Below are 22088 nucleotides of genomic sequence, written 5' to 3'. Positions count from 1 at the left end.
AAATATAGAATCAATTTGTGATCATTACGTCGTGTGAATAAAGAGCTAGTTGTGTTTCACAATAACGATATTTTCTGAATCTGTGTTGACTGTGCTTCAATAGACGCTTTTCTTCGAGGGAACTCATTGTTTATACGTGTTCTCACTCGTTTATCAGCAGATCCATAATGGCTCATTCCCAGAAAGGACGCGTACATATGTAAATTATCGTGAGTGCAGGGCAAATGCCATCGTAAAAGTTCAAAAATGGTTCAAATGGCTCTGAGCACTACGGGACTCAACTGCTGAGGTCATTAGTCCCCTAGAACTTAGAACTAGTTAAACCTAACTAACCTAAGGACATCACAAACATCCATGCCCGAGGCAGGATTCGAACCTGCGACCGTAGCGGTCTTGCGGTTCCAGACTGCAGCGCCTTTAACCGCACGGCCACTTCGGCCGGCCATCGTAAAAGTTGTTTCTTAATCGACACACTAAATCTGTTCGCATGAATCACAAGCTCTGTGTAACTGCGCGGCGTTGTCAGCTGTAAGCAACTGTTACAGAAGGCATGCGGTGGCGACACTCACTGAAGGCAGCAGAGATGACGTAGGGCACCACGCCGCCCTCCCAACGCCGCGTTGAGCCGTCGCGGATGGCGGCGTTCCGGTTCTGAAAAACACACACCACACAGCGGGCTCTCAGCACTGCGACACAGTTAAAACACTGACCAAAGACTCCAAACACTCATCTCGAAGGCAGGCCATTCATGCCAAGCATCCAGAACTGCTATCATGGCTGACAGTTGTAATTAATTATGGCAGCAGATCCAGGGATGGACAGAATACACTCAGGTGACAAGTCATAGTATAGCGGTATGCCCATACACAGGTGGTGGCAGTATCGCGTAAACAAGGTATGAAAGAGCAGTGCGCTGGCGCTACTGCCATTTGCACTCAGGTGATTCGTGTGAAAAGGTTTCCGACATGATTATGACCGCACGATGGCAATTAACAGACTTTGGACACGGAATAGTAGTTGGAGCCAGACGTATGGGTCACTCCATATCGGAAATTGTTAGGACATTCAATATTCCCAGTATCGCAGTGTCGAGAGTATGCCGAGAATACCAAACGTCAGGCAATACCTCTCACCACTGACAACTCAGTGGTCGACGACCTTCTCCTAACGGGCGAGAGCAGCGGCGTTTACGTAGTTGTCAGTGATAACATACAAGCAACAATGCGTGAAATAACCGCAGAAATCATTGTGGGACGTGCGACGAACATAGCCCTTAGGACATTGCGACGAAATTTGGCGTTAATGGGCTGTGGCAGCAGACGACCGACGCGGGTGTCTTTGCTAATAGCAAGACAGCGCCTCTCTTGGGCTCGTGACCATATCAGTTGGACCATAGTCGATTGGAAAATCGTGGCATAGTCAGATGAGTCCCGATTTCAGTTGGTAAGAGCTGATAGTAGGGTTTAAGTGTGGCGCAGACCCTGCGAAGCCGTACATACAAGTTGTCAACAAGGCACTGTGCAAGCTGGTGGTGGCTCCAAACGGTGTGGTCTGTGTCTGCATGGAATGGATTAGGTCCTCAGGTCCAAATGAACCAATCATTGACTGGACTACTTAGAGAGCATTTGCAGCCATTCATATACTTAATGGTCCCAAAAAAAACGATGCAATTTTTATGGATGACAATGTGCCATGTCACTGGGACACAATTGTTCGCGACTTGTTTGGAGAACGTTTTGGAAAATTCGAGCGAATGATTTGGCCACCGAGATCGCAAGACATGAATCCCATCAAACAGATATGGGACATACTCGAGAGGTCAGTTTGTGCACAAAACCCTGCACCGTCAACATATTCGTAATTATGGACGGCTCAATAAGTCTGCAGGAAACTTACAGCGACGTCGACCTGCTGGACTAAGCTGGGAAAAACCAGGTCCAACAAGATATCAGCAAGTATCCCATTACTTTCGTCACCTGAGTGTAATACAAAAATGCACTAGTATGATGTAAAATCAACTCCTCGTAGCTATCAGCATAGTGAAGGGATTTTTAGCTGACGTCTTAATGGGGCCGGCCGGAGTGGCCGAGCGGTTAAAGGCGCTACAGTCTGGAACCGCACGACCGCTACGGTCGCAGGTTCGAATCCTGCCTCGGACGTGGATGTGTGTGATGTCCTTAGGTTAGTTAGGTTTAAGTAGTTCTAAGTTCTAGGGGACTTATGACCACAGCAGTTGAGTCCCATAGTGCTCAGAACCATTTGAACCATCTTAATGGGACTTCAGACATGCCTGATGTTTTGCTGTGATCCAATACTGTCCTAAATTATAACCTTAAAATCACAGTTTTTTGGAGTTCTAGGTGCTCATCTCTCATTATTACGTGCATCAAACAAATCTGGGGAGATGAAGTTCCCTACCCAGAATTTGTCAGTGAATATGATTACCTAAAGTGTTTTCACAGGTCTGAGGAGCTTCCTTTCCTTTCAATGTGACCGTAGGACAGCTGAAACTCAGTGCAATAGCACATTCATAAGAGCAAATTACAAATTACTATAGTAGGTAGTCTCGACTTTGTGCACAATGCATGACTTAAGTCTGCTCCTGACATTCACTTTGTTTCCCATTTGTTTGGCAGCGGTCCCAACGTACGATTTTTTTTAATAGATATTTCCATCTTATTATTCCGATTCACACTGTGTTCTGTAGTCACAAGTTAACTTCAAGTTAACTTATGTCACTTTCTTGGCATTATACGAGGAGCCTTCAGAAAGTAAGTTAAACATGTCGTCCCACGCAAACACCGTAGGGCAACAGGAATAGCACACTGTCAGAAGAGAGTACATATTCTGCGTTTCCTGTACACACAGTCGTGTTGCGGCACGGATAACAGGTGCATCACAGCGTGCGACTGAAACAGGGCATCAATGGAAATGTACGCCAAAGTTAAAGTGTGCGGGACTGTACGATTCTTGTGAGAAAGAAGTCGAAATTTCACACACATTCAGTGTGAAATTCGGGCGTTACATGGACCATGTACAATGTTGCACACAAACGCAGTGAAATGTTGCCAATATTTAGACGTGGGTGACCGTGTATGGGAAGAAAGCCCATAGACATCGACCACAGACGAAAATATCCATTCAGTTGAGAAGATGAAATATTCGTACGCCATATTGGCTGGGAGACACCACCTGGAACGTTCGGCCACCTTTTAACTCACGCCACTTCGCCAGCTTACACTTCGATTATGACGAAATTATGATGAGGACAACAAAAAAACACACAGAGAGAGAGAGAGAGAGAGAGAGAGAGAGAGAGAATCCACAGAGGAGAAAATCCACTACCCAGCCGGGACTCGACCCGGGGTCCTTAGATCGAGAGTCAGCAACGCTAGCCACAAGACCGCGAACATCCAACATCGAGGAAGCGATTCGCTACAGTAGCGGATTTTCCAGCGATGAGAAGCTAAACACTGCGGTTCTCGAATGACTCCGTGTCCAAGGAGCGGAGTTATACCGTCGAGGAACTGAACGATTGTCAGAACGTTCCGACTGTTGTTTACAGAGTCTTTGTGACTATTTTCAAAAATAATGTCATGTGTCTGTGTCACTTTGAAGTGTAGTGTAGCATTCAATAAAATTTACATGGCCTGTTATAATAACGTGTAACTTACTTTTTGGACTCTCCTCGTGCTAACTAAACGTAAGGATCATAGTGATACGCTCTTGTCTCCACCAAGAAACTTAGCTTTTATTCAATTATTACAAAGCGAAGTTTTCTCCAAGAATTTTTACGGTATCACTGCTCTCGATTTCCTTAGACAGCCCAGGTAACTCTCGTACATTTGCTACTGCTGTCGCTCAGGCATCAGCTGAGCGGAAATATTGGTTCGTCTTTGAAGTATGCAAGCACCGACATGACGGTAGATCACCACAGTGAACACAGAAGTACTGGCAAATCCAGTGATTGTTGGCCACCACTGATAATTTCCAGACAATGCAACATCACACCAACCACGATACAGAAACCGAGCGAGGTGGCGCAGTAGCTAGCACACTTGACTCGCATTCGGGAGGACGACGGTTCAATCCCGCGTCCGGCCTTCCTGATTTAGGTTTTCCGTGATTTCCCTAAATCGCTCCAGGCAAATGCCGGGATGGTTCCTTCGAAAGGGCACGGCCGACTTCCTTCCCCTTCCTTCCTTAATCCGATGAGACCGATGACCTCGCTGTCTGGTCTCCTCTCCCAAAAACAACCAACCAACCACGATCCAGAAATGGGACATCCCAATTAGGGTGCTCGTTTTGCTTTGTCCAGTCCCTGCAGTTTGACATTTAACAGTACCTCATGAAGCGGACACTTGTTCACAGTCGATACCATATACGGGAAAGTACTAAAAAGGTAGTACGCTAAGAATGAAAGGGACACCTGCCCCTATAAACGAAGTACCACCTTTTGTTCAATCTCATCAATGCGCTCATAGGTTCAAGATCTGCAAACAGGAAGGATGATTAGGGTTTAACGTACGCTCGACGGTGACTAGACAAGGATAGGGAGTGAACTCTTCCTTGTCCTTTACAAAAGTAAACCGAAATAATTTATATCTTAAAGCAACATATACATTGAATGGCACTGAGAAACTGTAACTTCGACTATAAGTAGGCGAGAGAAACTCTTGAGGGTGCAGTCTTTTTCTGGGCACGGTTACAGACAGCCATGTTAGTTTGTGAAATGAGTGGTGAAACTGTCGCGTATGGACTTAAAAAACTTCTGCCAGTTGGCTAGTGTTGGACTTTGCAATATTTTCGGCACTCTTTTGACATGAAGGAATTCTGATAATTGCTAGGTCTTGGGACGTGGAAATATTCCAACTGCAGTTGGACTGTTGCTGCACATGGAAATATGTTCGACTTTCACCGGACTTTGAATTATCTCTGTCAGACGTCGATTTAAAAGTTGTATGTATGTTCTATATAGATACAGATAACAACAAATAGTAACACAGAAAGTAGGGGACTGTGGCTATAACACAGGAGACAATAACAGAGAGACAGGAGAGATAACGACAACGAGCTGGGCTGAAATAAAGAGAGAGAAAGGGCTGCTGGGAATGTATGGGTATGAGCGAGTTAACAGCGATGGACTGGTGGATGTGTGTTGGTTAGGGGAGCTTGTGGGAGTTTGAGGTGCGTTGCATGTTCAAAAAAGTGCGAGTATATTTGCATGCTAAAATTTTTGGAAACGTTCATAAAGGTACAAAGGAAGCTAGAATGAGACAGCTGGTACCCCAATTTTCTTTCAAATAAACAGTAATACATTCGCATTTATTGTACTTCCACAGCAGCGATTTCCCTCTTGTTTGCAATTCTTCGAACTGCAGTAGATTCTCAAGAGTGCAACTCTCAGCAGCAAATAAAAAAAATTAAACACTGATAAAGAAATAATGCAACGAGAAAAAAGGTACGGTTATCCCTTTGACAAATCTCTCAAAGTCTCTAACCAAAGCATGTCAACAAGAAGCTAATCTATAGCCATCTTTTATGTCCTGGTATGTTCACAGTCCCCCCCATGAACCATAGACCTTGCCGTTGGCGGGAAGGCTTGCGTGCCTCAGCGATACAGATAGCTGTACCGTAGGTGCAACCACAACGGAGGGGTATTGTTGAGAGGCCAGACAAACGTGTGGTTCCTGAAGAGGGGCAGCAGCCTTTTCAGTAGTTGCAAGGACAACAGTCTGGATGATTGACTTATCTGGCCTTGTAACAATAACCAAAACGGCCTTGCTGTGCTGGTACTGTGAACGGCTGAAAGCAAGGGGAAACTACGGCCGTAATTTTTCCCGAGGTCATGCAGCTTCACTGTATGATTAAATGATGATGGGGTTTTCTTAGGTAATATATTCCGGAGGTAAAATAGTCCCCCACTCGGATCTCCGGGCGGGGACTACTCAAGAGGACGTCGTTATCAGGAGAAAGAAAACTGGCGTTCTACGGATCGGAGCGTGGAATGTCAGATCCCTTAATCGGGCACGTAGATTAGAAAATTTAAAAAGGGAAATGGATAGGGTAAAGTTAGATATAGTGGGAATTAGCGAAATTCGGTGGCAGGAGGAATAAGATTTTTGGTCAGGTGAATACAGGGTTATAAATACAAAATCAAATAGGGGTAATGCAGGAGTAGGTTTAATAATGAATAAAAAAATAGTTCGGGTAAGCTACTACAAACAACATAGTGAAAGAATTATTGTGGCCAAGATAGACACGAAGCCCACGCCTACGACAGTAGTACAAGTCTATATGCCAACTAGCTCTGCAGATGACGAAAAAATTGAAGAAATGTTTGATGAGATAAAAGAAATTATTCAGGTAGTGAAGGGAGACGGAAATTTAATAGTAATGAGTGAGTGGAATTCCACAGTAGGAAAAGGAAGAGAAGGAAACTTAGTAGGTGAATATGGATTGGGGGGAAGAAATGAAAGAGGAAGCCGCTTGGTAGAATTTTGCACAGAGCATAACTTAATCATAGTTAACTTGGTTCAAGAATCATAAAAGAAGGTTGTATACATGGAAGAAGCCTGGAGATACTGAGAGGTTTCAGATACATTATATAATGGTAAGACAGAGATTTAGGAACCAGGTTTTAAATTGTAGGACATTTCCAGGGGCAGATGTGGACTCTGACCACAATCTATTGGTTATGAACTGTAGATTAAAACTGAAGAAATTGCAAAAAGTTGGGAATTCAAGGAGATGGGACCTGGATAAACTGAATAAACCAGAGGTTGTACAGAGTTTCAGGGAGAGCATAAGGGAACAATTATAATAATGGGGGAAAGAAATACAGTAGAAGAAGAATGGGTAGCTTTGAGGGATGAAGTAGTGAAGGCAGCACAGGAGCAAGTAGGTAAAAATACGAGGGCTAGTACAAATCCTTGGGTGACAGAAGAAATACTGAATTTAATTGATGAAAGGAGAAAATATAAAAATGCAGTAAATGAAACAGACAAAAAGGAATACAGCCGTCTCAAAATGAGGTCGACAGGAAGTGCAAAATGGCTAAGCAGGCATGGCTAGAGGACAAATGTAAGGATGTAGAGGTTTATCTCACTAGGGGTAAGGTAGATACTGCCTACAGAAAAATTAAAGAGGCCTTTGGAGAAAAGAGAACCACTTGTATGAATATCAAAATCTCGGATGGAAACCCAGTTCTAAGCAAAGAAGGAAAAGCAGAAAGGTGGAAGGAGTATATAGAGGGACTGTACAAGAGCGATATACTTGAGGGCAATGTTATAGACAGGGAAGAGGATGTAGATGAAGATGAAATGAGAGATACGATACTGCGTTTGACAGAGCACTGAAAGACCTGAGTCGAAACAAGGCCCCAGGAGTAGACAACATTCGATCTACTGACAGGCGAAATACCCTCAGACCTCAAGAAGAATATAACAATTCCAATCCCAAAGAAACCAGGCGTTGACAGATGTGAAAATTACCGAACTATCAGTTTAATAAGTCACAGCTGCAAAATACTACGCGAATTCCTTACAGACGAATGGAAAAACTGGTAGAAGCCGACCTCGGGGAAGATCAGTTTGGATTCCGTAGAAATATGGGAACACGTGAGGCAATACTGACCCTACGACTTATTTTATAAGCTAGATTAAGAAAGGGCAAACCTACGTTTCTAGCATTTGTAGACTTGGAGAAAGCTTTTGACAATGTTGACTAGAATACTGTCTTTCAAATTCTGAAGGTGGCAGAGGTAAAATACAAGGAGCGAAAGGCTATTTACAATTTGTACAGAAACCAGACGGCAGTTATAAGAGTCGAGGGTCACGAAAGGAAAGCAGTGGTTGGGAAGGGAGTGAGACAGGGTTGTAGCCTATCGCCGATGTTATTCAATCTGTATATTGAGCAAGCAGTAAAGGAAACAAAAGAAAAATTCGGAGTAGGTTTTAAAATTCATGGAGAAGAAATAAAAATGTTGAGGTTCGCCGATGACATTGTAATTCTGTCAGAGACAGCAAAGGACTTGGAAGAGCAGTTGAACGGAATGGACAGTGTCTTGAAAGGAGGATATAAAATGAACATCAACAAAAGCAAAACGAGGATAATGGAATGTAGTCGAATTAAGTCGGGTGATGCTGAGGGAATTAGATTAGGTAATGAGACACTTAAAGTAGTAAAGGAGTTTTGCTATTTGGGGAGCAAAATAACTGATGATGGTCGAAGTAGAGAGGATATAAAATGTAGACTGTCAATGGCAAGGAAAGCGTTTCTGAAGAAGAGAAATTTGTTAATATCGAGTACAGATTTAAGTGTCAGGAAGTCGTTTCTGAAAGTATTTGTATGGAGTGTAGCCATGTATGGAAGTGAAACATGGACGATAAACAGTTTGGACAAGAAGAGAATAGAAGCTTTCGAAATGTGGTGCTACAGAAGAATGCTGAAGATTAGATGGGTAGATTACATAACTAAGGAGGAGGTATTGATTAGGATTGGGGAGAAGAGAAGTTTGTGGCACAACTTGACCAGAAGAAGGCATCGGTTGGTAGGACATGTTCTGAGCCATCAAGGGATCACCAATTTAGTATTGGAGGGCAGCGTGGAGGGTAAAAATCGTAGAGGGAGACCAAGAGATGAATACACTAAGCAGATTCAGAAGGATGTAGGCTGCAGTAGGTACTGGGAGATGAAGAAGCTTGCACAGGATAGAGTAGCATGGAGAGTTGCATCAAACCAGTCTCAGGACTGAAGACCACAACAACAGCAACATGTTGACAGGCAACGAGTTTTGGCTCGGACACAGTGCTGGACTTCCAATCGACGGTTGGCGGTACGCTGTGTCGACGCCCACTCACCACTAAAACGTCCTCCGGGGAGACCCCAGCGATGTCGCCCTCGAAGAGCCCTGCAGCAAGGATGGGGTCCGGCGAGCCTTCGTCCAGTGGCGGCTGCAGCAGCGCTGTAACACCACACAACACAACACATCGCACTGCTGGCTCCGAACTCTAAGGGCTGCGGAGGTAGCGAGGTAGCACTAAGCCCAGGAGTATACCACACTATTTCTAACTGTTCTACGCAAATTCAATGAAATAAATTATGTCACCAAGTGCAAAAAAATTCTTTTGGTGGGAGGGGACCGTTCAAGCTTACCTTTTTGACGTACCACTCTCAAATAACACTGTAATGTCTGTAAATATACAGTTGAATTGGCGCAGATGAATAATTTTGAAACGTCACAATTTACATCTGCAAACTGCATATCAAAGAGCAAGGAATGTTAAAATTTGTTTCCTCCAATGTACGACGGAGTGTGAAAAGGAAAAGTACTTATATGACTGTATGTTCTTCTAAAGCAGCTAAGCACCGGCACGCACCTGCGGCAGAGGTGGCGGACAGCGCGAACTCCTCGGCAGAGATGGGCTCCCCTGGCTTGTCTGCTTCCTGCAACACACACAACAGGCACACCGATCAACATGTCTGCTCACAGGTGACGGGCCCTGGCTAGAGTGGCGCTCTGCCACAATTATGGTTCGGTATTTTTGGTAGAGAACATAGATGACGTAGTAAATGGTGGGATTAATAGCAGTTTTGCTAGCGTTGTCAGAGAAAGAAACATAAGTGAATGTATGAAGAAGAAACTGGACGGCGACTACTTCTCTTTGCCTCCTTTTTTTTTTTTTTTTTTTTTTAATATACAGTCAGTGCCTCACATAGCTCACTTTTAGTTCATTGTATATGTTAGATCTTTACAAAATACAAATTGCGTTTTATAAGTGATGGAAATGGAAGTGGGCGATTGGCGTCATTGGCCGGGAGGCCCCTTACGAAGCAGGTCCGGCCGCCTTGGTGCAGGTCTTATTACAGTCGACGCCACATGGGGCGACCTGCGCGCCGGATCGGGATGAAATGATGATGAAGACAACACAACACCCAGTCCCTGAGTGGAGAAAATCCCCCAGCCGGGAATCGAACCCGGGCCCTTACGACGGCAGTCCGTCACGTGGACCATTCAGCTATCGGGACGGACAGCGATGGAAATTAGTTGATCGTGTAACTTCTGCACTTTTATGTAACCAAAGCAATTACTTTTGATGAAAGTGCAGTTTACACACAAAACATTAAAAAAACTGTGTAATCATTATTGCTATTTTGTACTCAATGGAACGTTTTTCATCACGATTAAAGGCAAGAGTTTTCTGTTATCATTTATAAATGCGAGAGCTATTTGTGAATAACAGAAACACGTTTTATATGAGCTAGACGAAGTACTGAAGCGATTTTTGATATTTTTTTGTTGTGCGTTTCTTTTAAATTTTACCTTTTTTTCTTTGAGGAAATATGTTTTGTAGCACTACATGATAACCTGTAGTGAGTTTTTTTTTATTTTTGCTACAACAGCGCTTACAAATCAACAATATTCGAATAAAACCTGAATCAAACATTGAATTTTCATTTTTTTCTGTAAATACTGTTTGTTTTTAAGTAACAGACAGAAGGTAATTGGGTAGTAGCCTGCAGTATTCCTGGCTAATCTTGGATGTCTGTTTTATTTCTCTTCGCAGATGTCCTTCCAGTGGCCGTAGCATCATCTTAATCTTGCTTAGAAAGTAACATAATGCACCAATATGTTTGCGAATTGTATCATCTGCGTCCTGAATGTTTTAACTGTTCGTATGTTATGATATAACGTCCAAGCATTTGCCAAGACGGGCATGGGAAGCCTAAAGAGTGCAACCGAGACACCAGTTCACCAGAGAAACTGCGAGAGGAACCAGACTACGTCCGTTTCAGCTCTGTACTTCACATCTGTTGTACGTTGTGTGCTAAACAAGAAGCAAAGAGCGGGATAAGTGACAAAATCCTGATTCCGAGTTATTCATTTTTTCTTAGAACAATATTCTAGTGAAACAACCTCAACAACATTTTTTACGTATTGTCTGCAGTAAGAATCACACAACTATTGCAATTTTTTAACTTGCATTCCTTTTATCAATAAAAATAAATATTTTATTCTGAAAAACGCAGAACGTGCTACATGCCATACAGGTATCGGCAAAACTAGGCAAGAGCCAATGAAAGATATTTCAAGCACTTGTCAGCTTTACTAATAATAAACGTTTTACAGATACGCTATACTGTGATTAAATTATTTTTAATTCTTCTTTTAATTTTATACAGTATAAACCAATTTTATTTGTTTAACTCTTCGAAAAATGTTTTGTTATCTACTTTCAACTACGGCAGAGTATACCATTTTTCTTTTCAGCTGACAGGTTGTTTTTACACTGTTGTGACGGTAAAGCAAAGTTCTTTATTATGTCAGTGGTAATGCCTTCTTGAAAGTCTTGTAGGTGGTCCAGTCTTCGAGTTCGTTAAACATTGTTCTCATCTTGACCAAACCAGAGGCAATTTTTTCACTTCAATCAAATTACATTTTGAAATATTTATTTTCATTGTGTTAATATGTATGTGGGGGAATTGGAAAATAAGTTTCCCCTGTCGACTGTGGTCGGAGTTGTGTGTGAAAGGAAAAAAAAAAAGAATGACACATTAAAGATAAGAGGTATCTTTATTTTTCTACATAATTTCCAAGCACGTTGAGACATTTGTCATACCGCTTTATAAGCTTCAAAAAGCCTTCCAGGAAAAAATCAGGGCTTTGCATACGGAAGAAGTGTTGAACGGGTTGTTTGACGTCAGCATTGCTGCCAAAGCGCCTTCCTCCGAGAGTCTTCTTTAAAGCAGGAAACAGGTGAAAGTCACTTGTTGCGAGATCCGGATTGTAAGGCGGGTGGTGTAGGCGCTCCCAACCAAGAGTTCCAATATGGTTTTGCGTTGCCGTCGCCGTGTGTGGTCTCGCATTGTCATCCAACAGCAGAACGCCAGATCTGAGAAGGCCAGGCCGCTTTTTCCGAATCACCTCTTTCAATTTCGACAGAGTGGCACAGTAATGCGCAGCATTGATGGTTGCATCCTCCAGAAAGTCCAGCAGCAAAACTCCTTTGGCTGCATTTTTTAAATAAAACGTCCTCAGACTGAAGCATAATAACCATAAATGGATTGTTAGGTGTCGCTTTCTCCATAATTTTTACGAGGCCCTTAGTTACTTGACACTCTGACATGCTTCAAGCCTCTTACATTTTTCAATCTGGACAAAATCTGTCGTACGCTGCAGACAATTACAAAGCTTTGTGCCAAATGGCCCGCTTTAGCCTGACCGGTGGGCTGGCACATACCGCTCATGCTATCTTTCCGACCTCATACGAACTACTAGAAATGGTCACAGCGCTTAGCCCGATTTTCAGGTTGTCGGCAATGACACTTAGCTTGGTTTTTTCGAGTCTAACAAAAAAATAAGGCACTTAGCCCCTTATTGATTTCCACTCTACATTTATTACATTGAATTACAGTATTTTAATGTCACAACAACCATTCCCATAGTGTATTAGTATTATGGCAGTATATTAAGAACTTATTACATATTACCTTAAATGCGACGTTCAATTTGGCGTATCACGAACCTTCCTTCTCTCTGTTTATTCCGTTCACAGCTGGTACGTAGTACTACCACACATTTCGTAACCTCAGGTCACAGCGTTTATGAGTATCAGGTAATGTTTACGGGCATCCTGTTGAGCCATGGTAGCCGAAATGAGTCCTTCACTTAATAATTCACGGATTCAGAAGTGTATTTATCTGATTTAAGAAAGTTCGTTGGAGATGGTGGGAACAGATAATATCCGACCTACCAGCGTGTCCATCTAGAAGTCAAGATCGACGGTTTGCTTAATACTTTCGTACTATGGACGTTTCGCCACGACTTTTCAGAAAAGTGTGATCTCGGCCTATTTACGAGGATGGAGAACTTCCTTTCGTATCACTCGTAGCTTCTAATAATGTGACATTATTGACAGTTCATCACCGCCAGAGTGCACGTTGAGTTGTTTTGACAGTGACCTCTATACTTCTGCACCTTGGTGAAGGTGAAACCACATTGCCTCCGACTCGCTTTTGAGAGCGATGCGTGTCGGCTCTGTCGGTTACGGCACTTTCTGAGCCTCAGTAGCTTCATCTAAGGAATAGCTGTCGCGATCCGGAAGAAGTTGGTGAGGAAGAGAGCGCGACCAACGCTTTGTATCGGCTTCTATCAGTACCTCTCTAGATTATGATTGCTACCGTAATGCAGACGGAAGATCGGTAAAGGTATCTAAATTACGGAATATTCAAAACAATGAGTGAAAAAGATAAGACGTCGTAAGACTAGACAACGAAGACAAAGACCATTCAGAAAGGTGAGATTTCCTAACGTATATACTACAGTATCTGATCAAAAGTATCCGGACACCTAGTAGGGGTGGTCTTTATTACTGTTTGAGGTTTGCTGAGGACACTTTCAATGAATTGTTTGAATGTCTGCAGAGTAATGGCAGCTCATTTTTCCTCAAGAGCCGAAGCAAGAGGAAGTAGTGATACTGGAAGCAAGTTTCTGGAGTGATGTCGACATTGTAACTCATCCTAAAGGTCTTCCATTGGCTTCAGGTCGAAAGTCTAGGCAGGGAAATCTACTTCATGAACGTTATTATCCAGAAACGATTGCCTGACAGAAGCTGCTTTATGACATGGTGCACTGCGGTCTTGGAGCTGGTGCGTTCCTATGGGGCCAAACTGCTGAGGTCATCGGTCCCTAACCTTACAAAATACTTAATCTTACTTAAACTAACTTACGCTAAGGACAACACACACACACCCATGCCCGAGGGTTCTGCTGAGGCCATCGGTTCCTAGGCTTATATACTACTTAATCTTACTTAAACTACCTTACGCTATGGACAACACACACACCCATGCCCGAGAGAGAACTCGAACTTCCGACGGGGGGAGCCGCGTGAACCGTGCCTTGGCGACACAGTCAGTCATCGTCTCCGAACCGTTCCTCTGCTCTACGCAGTACACAATGAAGTAAAGTGTGTTCATATTACTCCGCACTGGTTTATTCATAACCGCAATAAGGGGACCACACCATTACTACAAAAACCTTCCCCATACCGTAACACAATACCGTTCACTACTAGCGCTACGCATGACGCCAGGTAGTGTTCCCCAGGGTGTGGCTTATGAGGAGCTGCTCGACCATAATACGCCATTATCTTTAACTCCCTATGCACAGTCATTGTCCTAGCTGGACCGATGGTAGCATCTTGGAACTCGCGAGTGGTCCTTTCGCTGATTTTCTGCGATATTTATTATATGAGGTCTGTCAGAACATGGTGTAGCTGTGCTGTTTTTTCATCTTTCCACTGCACAATCACGTCACCAACAGTCGACTTGGGCAGCTTTGGAAGGGCTGAATCTTGTCTTATGGACTAGTTTCTCAGGTGGCATTCACTGCCTCGTCCAAGCTGGAAGTCATTGAGCTCTCCTGATCGACCCATTCCGCTGTTGCTGCTTCTGTACAGACAAAACCCCCCGCTTCCTTTCATACTGGCGGGTGCACCTCTGGTGATACATAGTTATCAGTTCCTCATTCCATAGGCGTGTCTGGATAAATTATATCAGATAGTATACAAGCAACGTACTAACACAAATTAGTATACATAATTAAGAGAAATCAGCACATTTGGCCGTCTACATGCATTAAAGTAAATCAACGCTGAGGGCTGAAAATTTGTGCCGAACCGGGCTTCGAACCCGGCTGCTCTGTTTCTGTAGATCGGTTGTCTTAATTGCCTCGGCCATCTGCACACTCTTCACCGTTGGCCCAAATCCTTAACCTGTCAGGCGCAAGTAGCTCCCCTACCCATTAGCCCCATTGCTCTCAGCATTCGTTAAATCCCACAAGGGTACGAGGTATATAGTGCATCTGCACAGAAGTACCCACACTAGCCCTGGCTCGTCTAGGCAGGTCTGTGGTCGGACATGACCGACAGAAGAGACCCCACACATGTATATATGTGAGTAAGGAGGCTGTTCCTACTTTCAATGTGGATGCGCCATAATATATTCAGAAACCCTGCGGGACTTAGCGAATGCTGCGAGCAGTGGTGCAATGACGCTAAAGGATAACGGGGCTACTTGCACGTGACAGATTCAGAATTTGGTCACACGGAAAGCGTGTCCAGATGGCCGAGGCGAAGCCGGCATGGTAGCTCAACTTAAACTGAGTAAGGGAATCAATGATCAACTTGAACGGATGGGCCGTGCGGTTAAAGGCGCTGCAGTCTGGAACCGCAAGACCGCTACGGTCGCAGGTTCGAATCCTGCCTCGGGCATGGATGTTTGTGATGTCCTTAGGTTAGTTAGGTTTAACTAGTTCTAAGTTCTAGGGGACTAATGACCTCAGCAGTTGAGTCCCATAGTGCTCAGAGCCATTTGAACCATTTTTTGAACGGATGTCTTGTGACGTCCGCAAAGCCCAAACGTAGCGAACAATACCGAACAAAAAAAAAAAAAGAAGGTGGTTAAGCCAACCGTTGTAGAGAAGCAGAGCAGCCTGGTTCGAAGCCCGGACAGGCATAAATTTTCAACCTTCACCGTTGATTTAATTCAATACCTGTACACGGCCGAATGTCCTGATTTTTCCCAATCGTTTGTTCTATATGGCCGCCGTAATACCAGTGGCATCTGTTGTTTCGGACGTCATAAGTTTTATAAGGAGAGACAGACAATTTACAAGGTAACGATAGCGGAACCCGCGGGGCTAAGGATGCCAGGATGAATCAGGTAGTGAGGGATGGGAATCTTTGAGACAAGACCGGCAGAAACGTAATTCCTCTATAAGACCGGAAACGCTAATCAAATGTAACAGTGAGTTTGAAGCAGAAGACAAGAACGCTACCTGTCGTGTGGAGTGAGTAGAGAGAATAGATTTATGTGGGCTTTCGGTGTCTCCAGTATTGCACCTCGTGGTGCGTGAATGCTGGATTACTTAGGGTGATACTCTTTAGCAACAAGTTGTGGAAGCTGGTGCGACTGACCTGGTCGGGAACACCGAGCGGCAGGTCGAAGGCGGCGGCGGCGGCGGCGGCCAACAGGGAGAGCGCCAGCCACGGGCACGGCAGCGGCCTGCAACACAGGAGCGCCGGTTATCGTCGAGACAACCGGTTTCTTCATCTCCAGTTTAACCTGACTCTTAAAACCGCTCAAAATAACCAGTTACTTAAATAACCAATTACCGGTTTCTTATTGCTATTATTTCCGGTAACAGGCATACACACCCAACAATGACCAAAAATTTCTAAGACTTCCTCAAACATCTGCATTATAAGTTTAAAGGTACCTAGAATCAAAATGTCAAAAAAAAACAGTTAAACAAAATAAAACTTAGTCCGTACACTGTTCGTTGTTGTTCTCGACAAGTAATCAGGGACCAGCCGCGGTGGTCTAGCGGTTCTAGGCGCTCAGTCCGGAACCGCGCGACTGCTACGGTCGCAGGTTCGAATCCTGCCTCGGACATGGATGTGTGTGATGTCCTTAGGTTAGTTAGGTTTAAGTAGTTCAAAGTTCTAGGGGACTAATGACCTCAGAAGTTGAGTCCCATAGTGCTCAGAGCCATTTGAACCAAGTAATCAGGGGTTGAATACTGTACCGTAATACACACATCGAAAAAAGTTTTGCAGCATCCCCCCGCCCACGGGTCCGAGAGTTCCGGAACCAATACAGAAAATTGGAATAGATATCAACCTAAACATTTCCGCCCTTTTTATTGCTCATGAGAACCACACATTGCATGTTGTACCACCATACAATGAGACCTTCAGAGGTGGTGGACAAGATTGCTGTACACAGCAGTACCTCTAATACCCAGTAGCACGTCCTCTTGCATTGATGCATGCGTGCGTTCGTCGTGGCATACTATCCACAAGTTCATAAAGGCACTACTGGTCCAGATTGTCCGACTCCTGACGGGAGATTCGTCGTAGGTCCCTCAGAGTGGTCGGTGGGTCACGTCGTCCATAAACAGCCCTTTCAATGTATCCCAGGCATGTTCGATAGGGTTCATGTCTGGAGAACACGCTGGCCACTCTGGTCGAGCGATGTCGTTATCCTGAAGGAAGTCATTCACAGGATGTGCACGATGAGAGCGAGAATTGACGTCCATGAAGACGAATGCCTCGCCAATATGCTGCACATATGGTTGCACTATTTATTTATTTATTTATTTATTTATTTATTGTTCCGTGGGACCACATTTAGGAGAAGTCTCCATGGTCATGGAACGAGTCAATACATGAAATTATAACACGATTGTAGAAACAGATGAAATGAAATATAAGAAACATATTCAGGCGACAAGTCGTTAGTTTAAATAAAGAAAATCAAGAATGTAACACTGGAATTTGCTTAATTTTTTAGCTCTTCCAGGAGCTCCTCGACAGAATAGAAGGAGTGAGCCATGAGCAAACTCTTCAGTTTAGACTTAAAAGTGTTTGGGCTACTGCTAAGATTTTTGAGTTCTTCTGGTAGCTTATTGAAAATGGATGCAGCAGAATACTGCACTCCTTTCTGCACAAGAGTCAAGGAAGTGCATTACACATGCAGATTTGATTTCTGCCTAGTATTAACTGAGTGAAAGCTGCTAACTCTTGGGAATAAGGTAATATTGCTAACAACAAACGACATTAAAGAAAATACATACTGTGAGGGCAATGTCAAAATTCCCAGACTATTGAATAGGGGTCGACAAGAGGTTTTCGAACTTACACCATACATAGCTCGAACAGCCCGTTTTTGAGCCAAAAATACCCTTTTTGAATCAGAAGAATTACCCCAAAAAATAATACCATATGACATAAGCGTATGAAAATATGCGAAGTATACTACTTTTCGTGTTGAAATGTCACTTATTTCAGATACTGTTCTAATGGTAAATAAAGCGGCATTTAGTTTCTGAACAAGATCCTGAACATGGGCTTTCCACAACAGCTTACTATCTATCCGTACGCCTAGGAACTTGAACTGTTCCGTCTCGCTTATAACATGCCCATTCTGTCTGATTAAAATGTCAGTTCTTGTTGAATTGTGAGTTAGAAACTGTAAAAACTGAGTCTTACTGTGATTTAGCATCAAATTATTTTCCACAAGCCACGAACTTATATCATGAACTACATTATTTGATAATATTTCAATATTACACACAAGATCCTTCACTACCAAGGTGGTGTCATCAGCAAACAGAAATATTTTTGAATCACCTGTAATACTAGAAGGCATATCATTTATATAAATAAGAAACAGCAGTGGCCCCAGCACCGACCCTTGGGGAACGCCCCATTTAACAGTGCCCCATTGGGACTGAACATCATTACCACTCTCAATATTGCGGAGGATTACCTTCTGCTTTCTGTTCTTAAAGTAGGAGGCGAACCAATTGTAAGCTACTCCCCTTACTCCATAATGTTCCAACTTCGATCGGAGGATGGCATTCACGCATCGTACAGCCGTTACGGCGCCTTCCATGACTACCAGCGGCGTACGTCGGTCCCACATAATGCCACCCCAAAACAGCAGGGAACCTCCACCTTGCTGCACTCGCTGGACAGTGTGTCTAAGGCGTTCAGTCCGACCGGGCTGCCTCCAAACACGTCTCCGACGATTGTCTGTTTGAATGCATATGCAACACTCATTGGTGAAGAGAACGTGATGCCAATCCTGAGCGGTCCATTCGGCATGTTGCTGGGCCCGTCTGTACGGAGCTGCATGGTGTCGTGGTTGCAAAGATAGACCTCGCCCTTGGCCTCAGGAGTGAAGATGCGCATCATGCAGCCTATTGAATATAGTTTAACATGACGTCCTGTGGCTGCACGAAAAGCATTATTCAACATAATGGCGTTGCTGTCAGGGTTCCCCCGAGCCATAATCCGTAGGTAGCGGTCATCCACTGCAGTAGTAGCCCTTGGGCGGCCTGAGCGAGGAATGTCATCGGCAGTTCCTGGCTCTCTGTATCTCCTTCATGTCCGAACTTTGGTTCACTCCCAAACACTTGGACACTTCCCTTGTTGAGAGCTCTTTCTGGCACAAAGTAGCAATGCGGACGCGATCGGATAGCGGTATTGTCTGTCTAGGCATGGTTGAACTATAGACAACACAAGCTGTGTACCTCCTTCCTGGTGGAATGACTGGAACTGATCGACTGTCTGACCCCCTTCGTCTAATAGGCGCTGCTCATGCATAGTTGTTTACACCTATGGGCGGGTTTAGTGACATCTCTGAACAGTCGAAGGGACTGTGTCTGTGATACAATATCCACAGTCAACGCCTATCTTCAGGAGTTCTAGGAACTGGGACGATGCAAAACTTTTTTTGATGTATGTAAATCAGCAGTATTGTCCTCGTGAATCTAACATTCTGAAAGTCTGCTCAAAAATCGAGACTCATAATACTGAAATGAAATGGTCGAATAGCATTGATGACCAAAATCTCTGACCCAGCCAGGAACCCACCCGAGTCCGCTGCGTGGCAGTCCGATGCACTAATCACTCACCTAAAGAGGAGGACTATTGTGATACTATTTGGGCATTAATGCTAAAGAATGAAAATTGAGGTTGGATAACTCTACTTTTAGTGTTGTGCGTTTCCAAGGGCTAGAAATAGATAAACCTAGACACAGGCAGCAGATCAAATACTTCTTATTTTTTATAAACAATAAATGAATCCTTGCGTTTATTGTTACCTTAATTTCCTTACACTTTTATCACTTCCTAGAAATGGCAGACAAGTAAGAAGCTTTTGTGCACAACTTCTAGCGTTTTGATTTCTTTAATTATTTTGAATTTAAAAAAGCCAATTTTATAGTCAAATTATTAACTTACTTTTAAACATGTATTTGAATACTATTCATTTTTTGATGACAAAATTCAGAATGCTCTTTCGACAATGTAAAGGAAGTCTTTAGATAGTATTGAAAATAGAACAAATGGCTCTGAGCACTATGGGACTTAACTACTGAGGTCATCAGTCGCCTAGAACTTAGAACTAATTAAACCTAACTAACCTAAGGACATCACACACATCCATGCCCGAGGCAGGATTCGAACCTGCGACCGCAGCGGTCGCTCGGCTCCACACTGCAGCGCCTAGAACCGCTCGGCCACACAGGCCGGCTGAAAATAGAACATTTATCTGAAACAATTACATAGGAACGTTAAAACTTGACTAATGAATTAATCCAAAGCTCCATATTTACTGTACAGTATCATCATAAACACTCGTTGTATGATGGGTTGATTTGTAAGTCGACAGCTTTCATCGGAAACTATCATTCAAACAAGAAACCAATCCTTCAGAAGTCACAGACCATCTTAAACGATAAACAATTAATGTAGACTAATGCAGAGCGGTTGACATTGCAAGAGCAGTGGTTAAGCTAAGCACAAGATAAGCCATTGCAAATGTGAAATGCTTGTTCATTAATAACCGGTGTAACCGGTAGAATGCTGAATGCAAGCATGCAAACGAGCGTTCATTGTGTTGTACAGGTGACAGATGTCAGTGTGTGAGATGGAGTTCCATGCCTCTTGCACTTCGTCGCTCAGTACAGGGACAGTTAAAGCTGTTTGTGGACGACGCTGGAGTTGTTCCATACATGCTCGACTTAAGACAGCTCTGTGATCGAACAGGCCAAAGCAACGAGCTGACACTGTTTGTAGCATGTTGGGTTACAACAGTGGTATGTGGGTGAGCGTTATCCTGTTGGAAAACACTCCTTGGAATGCTGTTCATGAAAACACAACAGGTCGAATCAACAAACATACGTACAAATTTGTAGTCACGGTGTATGAGACAACCACAAGAATACTCCTGTAGTCATACGATATCGCACCCTAGACAATAACTCCAGGTATATGTCCAGTGTGTCTAGTACACATACAGTTTGATTGCACTCTATCAAGAAGCATCCTTCTAACCAACATATGGCCATCACTGACACTAAGGGAGAACCAGCTCTCATTAGAAAACACAACAGACCTCCATTCTGCCCTCCAACGAGATCCCGCTTGACACCTATGAAGTCGGAAGTGGTGGTGGTTTGGGGTCAGTGGAACGCACGCGACGAGGCATGTGGCTCGGAGCTGTTCTTTAGGTACCCGTTTTGTCATCTGCAGCTCAAATTACTGCTCCAGATGCAATACGATGCGCCAGAACCATACGCCAAGCCTGACGGTCTTCTCTATGGATAGTTCCAAGTGGCCATCCAGAGCCCGGCCTTCTTGCGACTGTACAACGTCGTGAGCACTGGTGCCAGCCATCATGTACAGAAGCTATGTTCCTGCCAAGTCTTTCTGCAATATCGCAGAAGGCACATCCAGCTTCTTGTAGCGCTATTACACGATCTCGTTCAAACTCAGTGAGGTGTTGACAAGGGCGTGTTTGTTGCCTTAAAGTCATTCTTGACTAACACCAACTCTGCTGATGCAGTCTTAGCGCTCACTACCATTGCAACATGTATATACCTGATCTGCATCCTCACAACGGTACTACGATCGCCATTCTTATGCCACCGGGGTGAAATTTGAATATACATCATCTTTAAGATGCAGAATCACACCTACCAAGTTTCGCTTACATCACACAACTCCATCCTGCTGCCGCGAATTTTTCCGTCAGTGTATAAATAAGCCTGTTGTGGCTGGCTCTGAGCACTATGGGACTTAACATCTGAGGCCATCAGTCCCCTAGAACTTAGAAGTACTTAAACGTAACTGACCTAAGGACATCACACACATCCATGCCCAAGGCAGGATTCGAACCTGCGACCGGAGAGGTCGCGCGGTTCCAGACTGAAGCGCCTAGAAGCGCTCGGCCACTGCGGCCGGCTAAGCCTGTTGTAACTGAGACCAAACAAATACTCAAAAAACTGGTTATTCGGAACCAAAATATCGAAAAGCGGTCGGTTTTTTCCAATCCCTAGAGCGACGGGGCGGGCATCGCCACGGCGCACTCTGGGGGCCCACGGCTCCGCCGCTGGGTGGCGCCGCACAGCCCGCCGCGCGCACCACAGCTGCCGCGCGACACTGAGGGTTAGCGCTTATCCTGGTTATTACGGACCCGAGATTCCTCATATAATCCACAACACAAGTGGTCTT

General features: G+C 44.1%; 1 protein-coding gene across 1 annotated transcript in view; it reads right to left on the bottom strand.

Moving 5' to 3' along the window:
• LOC126235931 (hatching enzyme 1.2-like) overlaps positions 1–22088 on the bottom strand; it is a 136137-nt gene that overhangs the window by 66378 nt on the left and 47671 nt on the right. The window contains exons 2-5 of the mRNA XM_049944898.1: positions 15981–16068; positions 9381–9447; positions 8862–8965; positions 570–651 (exon numbers count right to left, since the gene is read on the bottom strand). Of these exons, the coding sequence (XP_049800855.1) occupies positions 570–651; positions 8862–8965; positions 9381–9447; positions 15981–16068 (341 nt within the window). The remainder of the gene's footprint in view (positions 1–569; positions 652–8861; positions 8966–9380; positions 9448–15980; positions 16069–22088) is intronic.

This window comes from Schistocerca nitens, chromosome 1, assembly GCF_023898315.1.
Source record: "Schistocerca nitens isolate TAMUIC-IGC-003100 chromosome 1, iqSchNite1.1, whole genome shotgun sequence".
Lineage (NCBI taxonomy): Eukaryota > Metazoa > Arthropoda > Insecta > Orthoptera > Acrididae > Schistocerca > Schistocerca nitens.
Note: the sequence above shows the minus strand (reverse complement) of the source record. Positions and strands in the feature narration are given on the sequence as shown.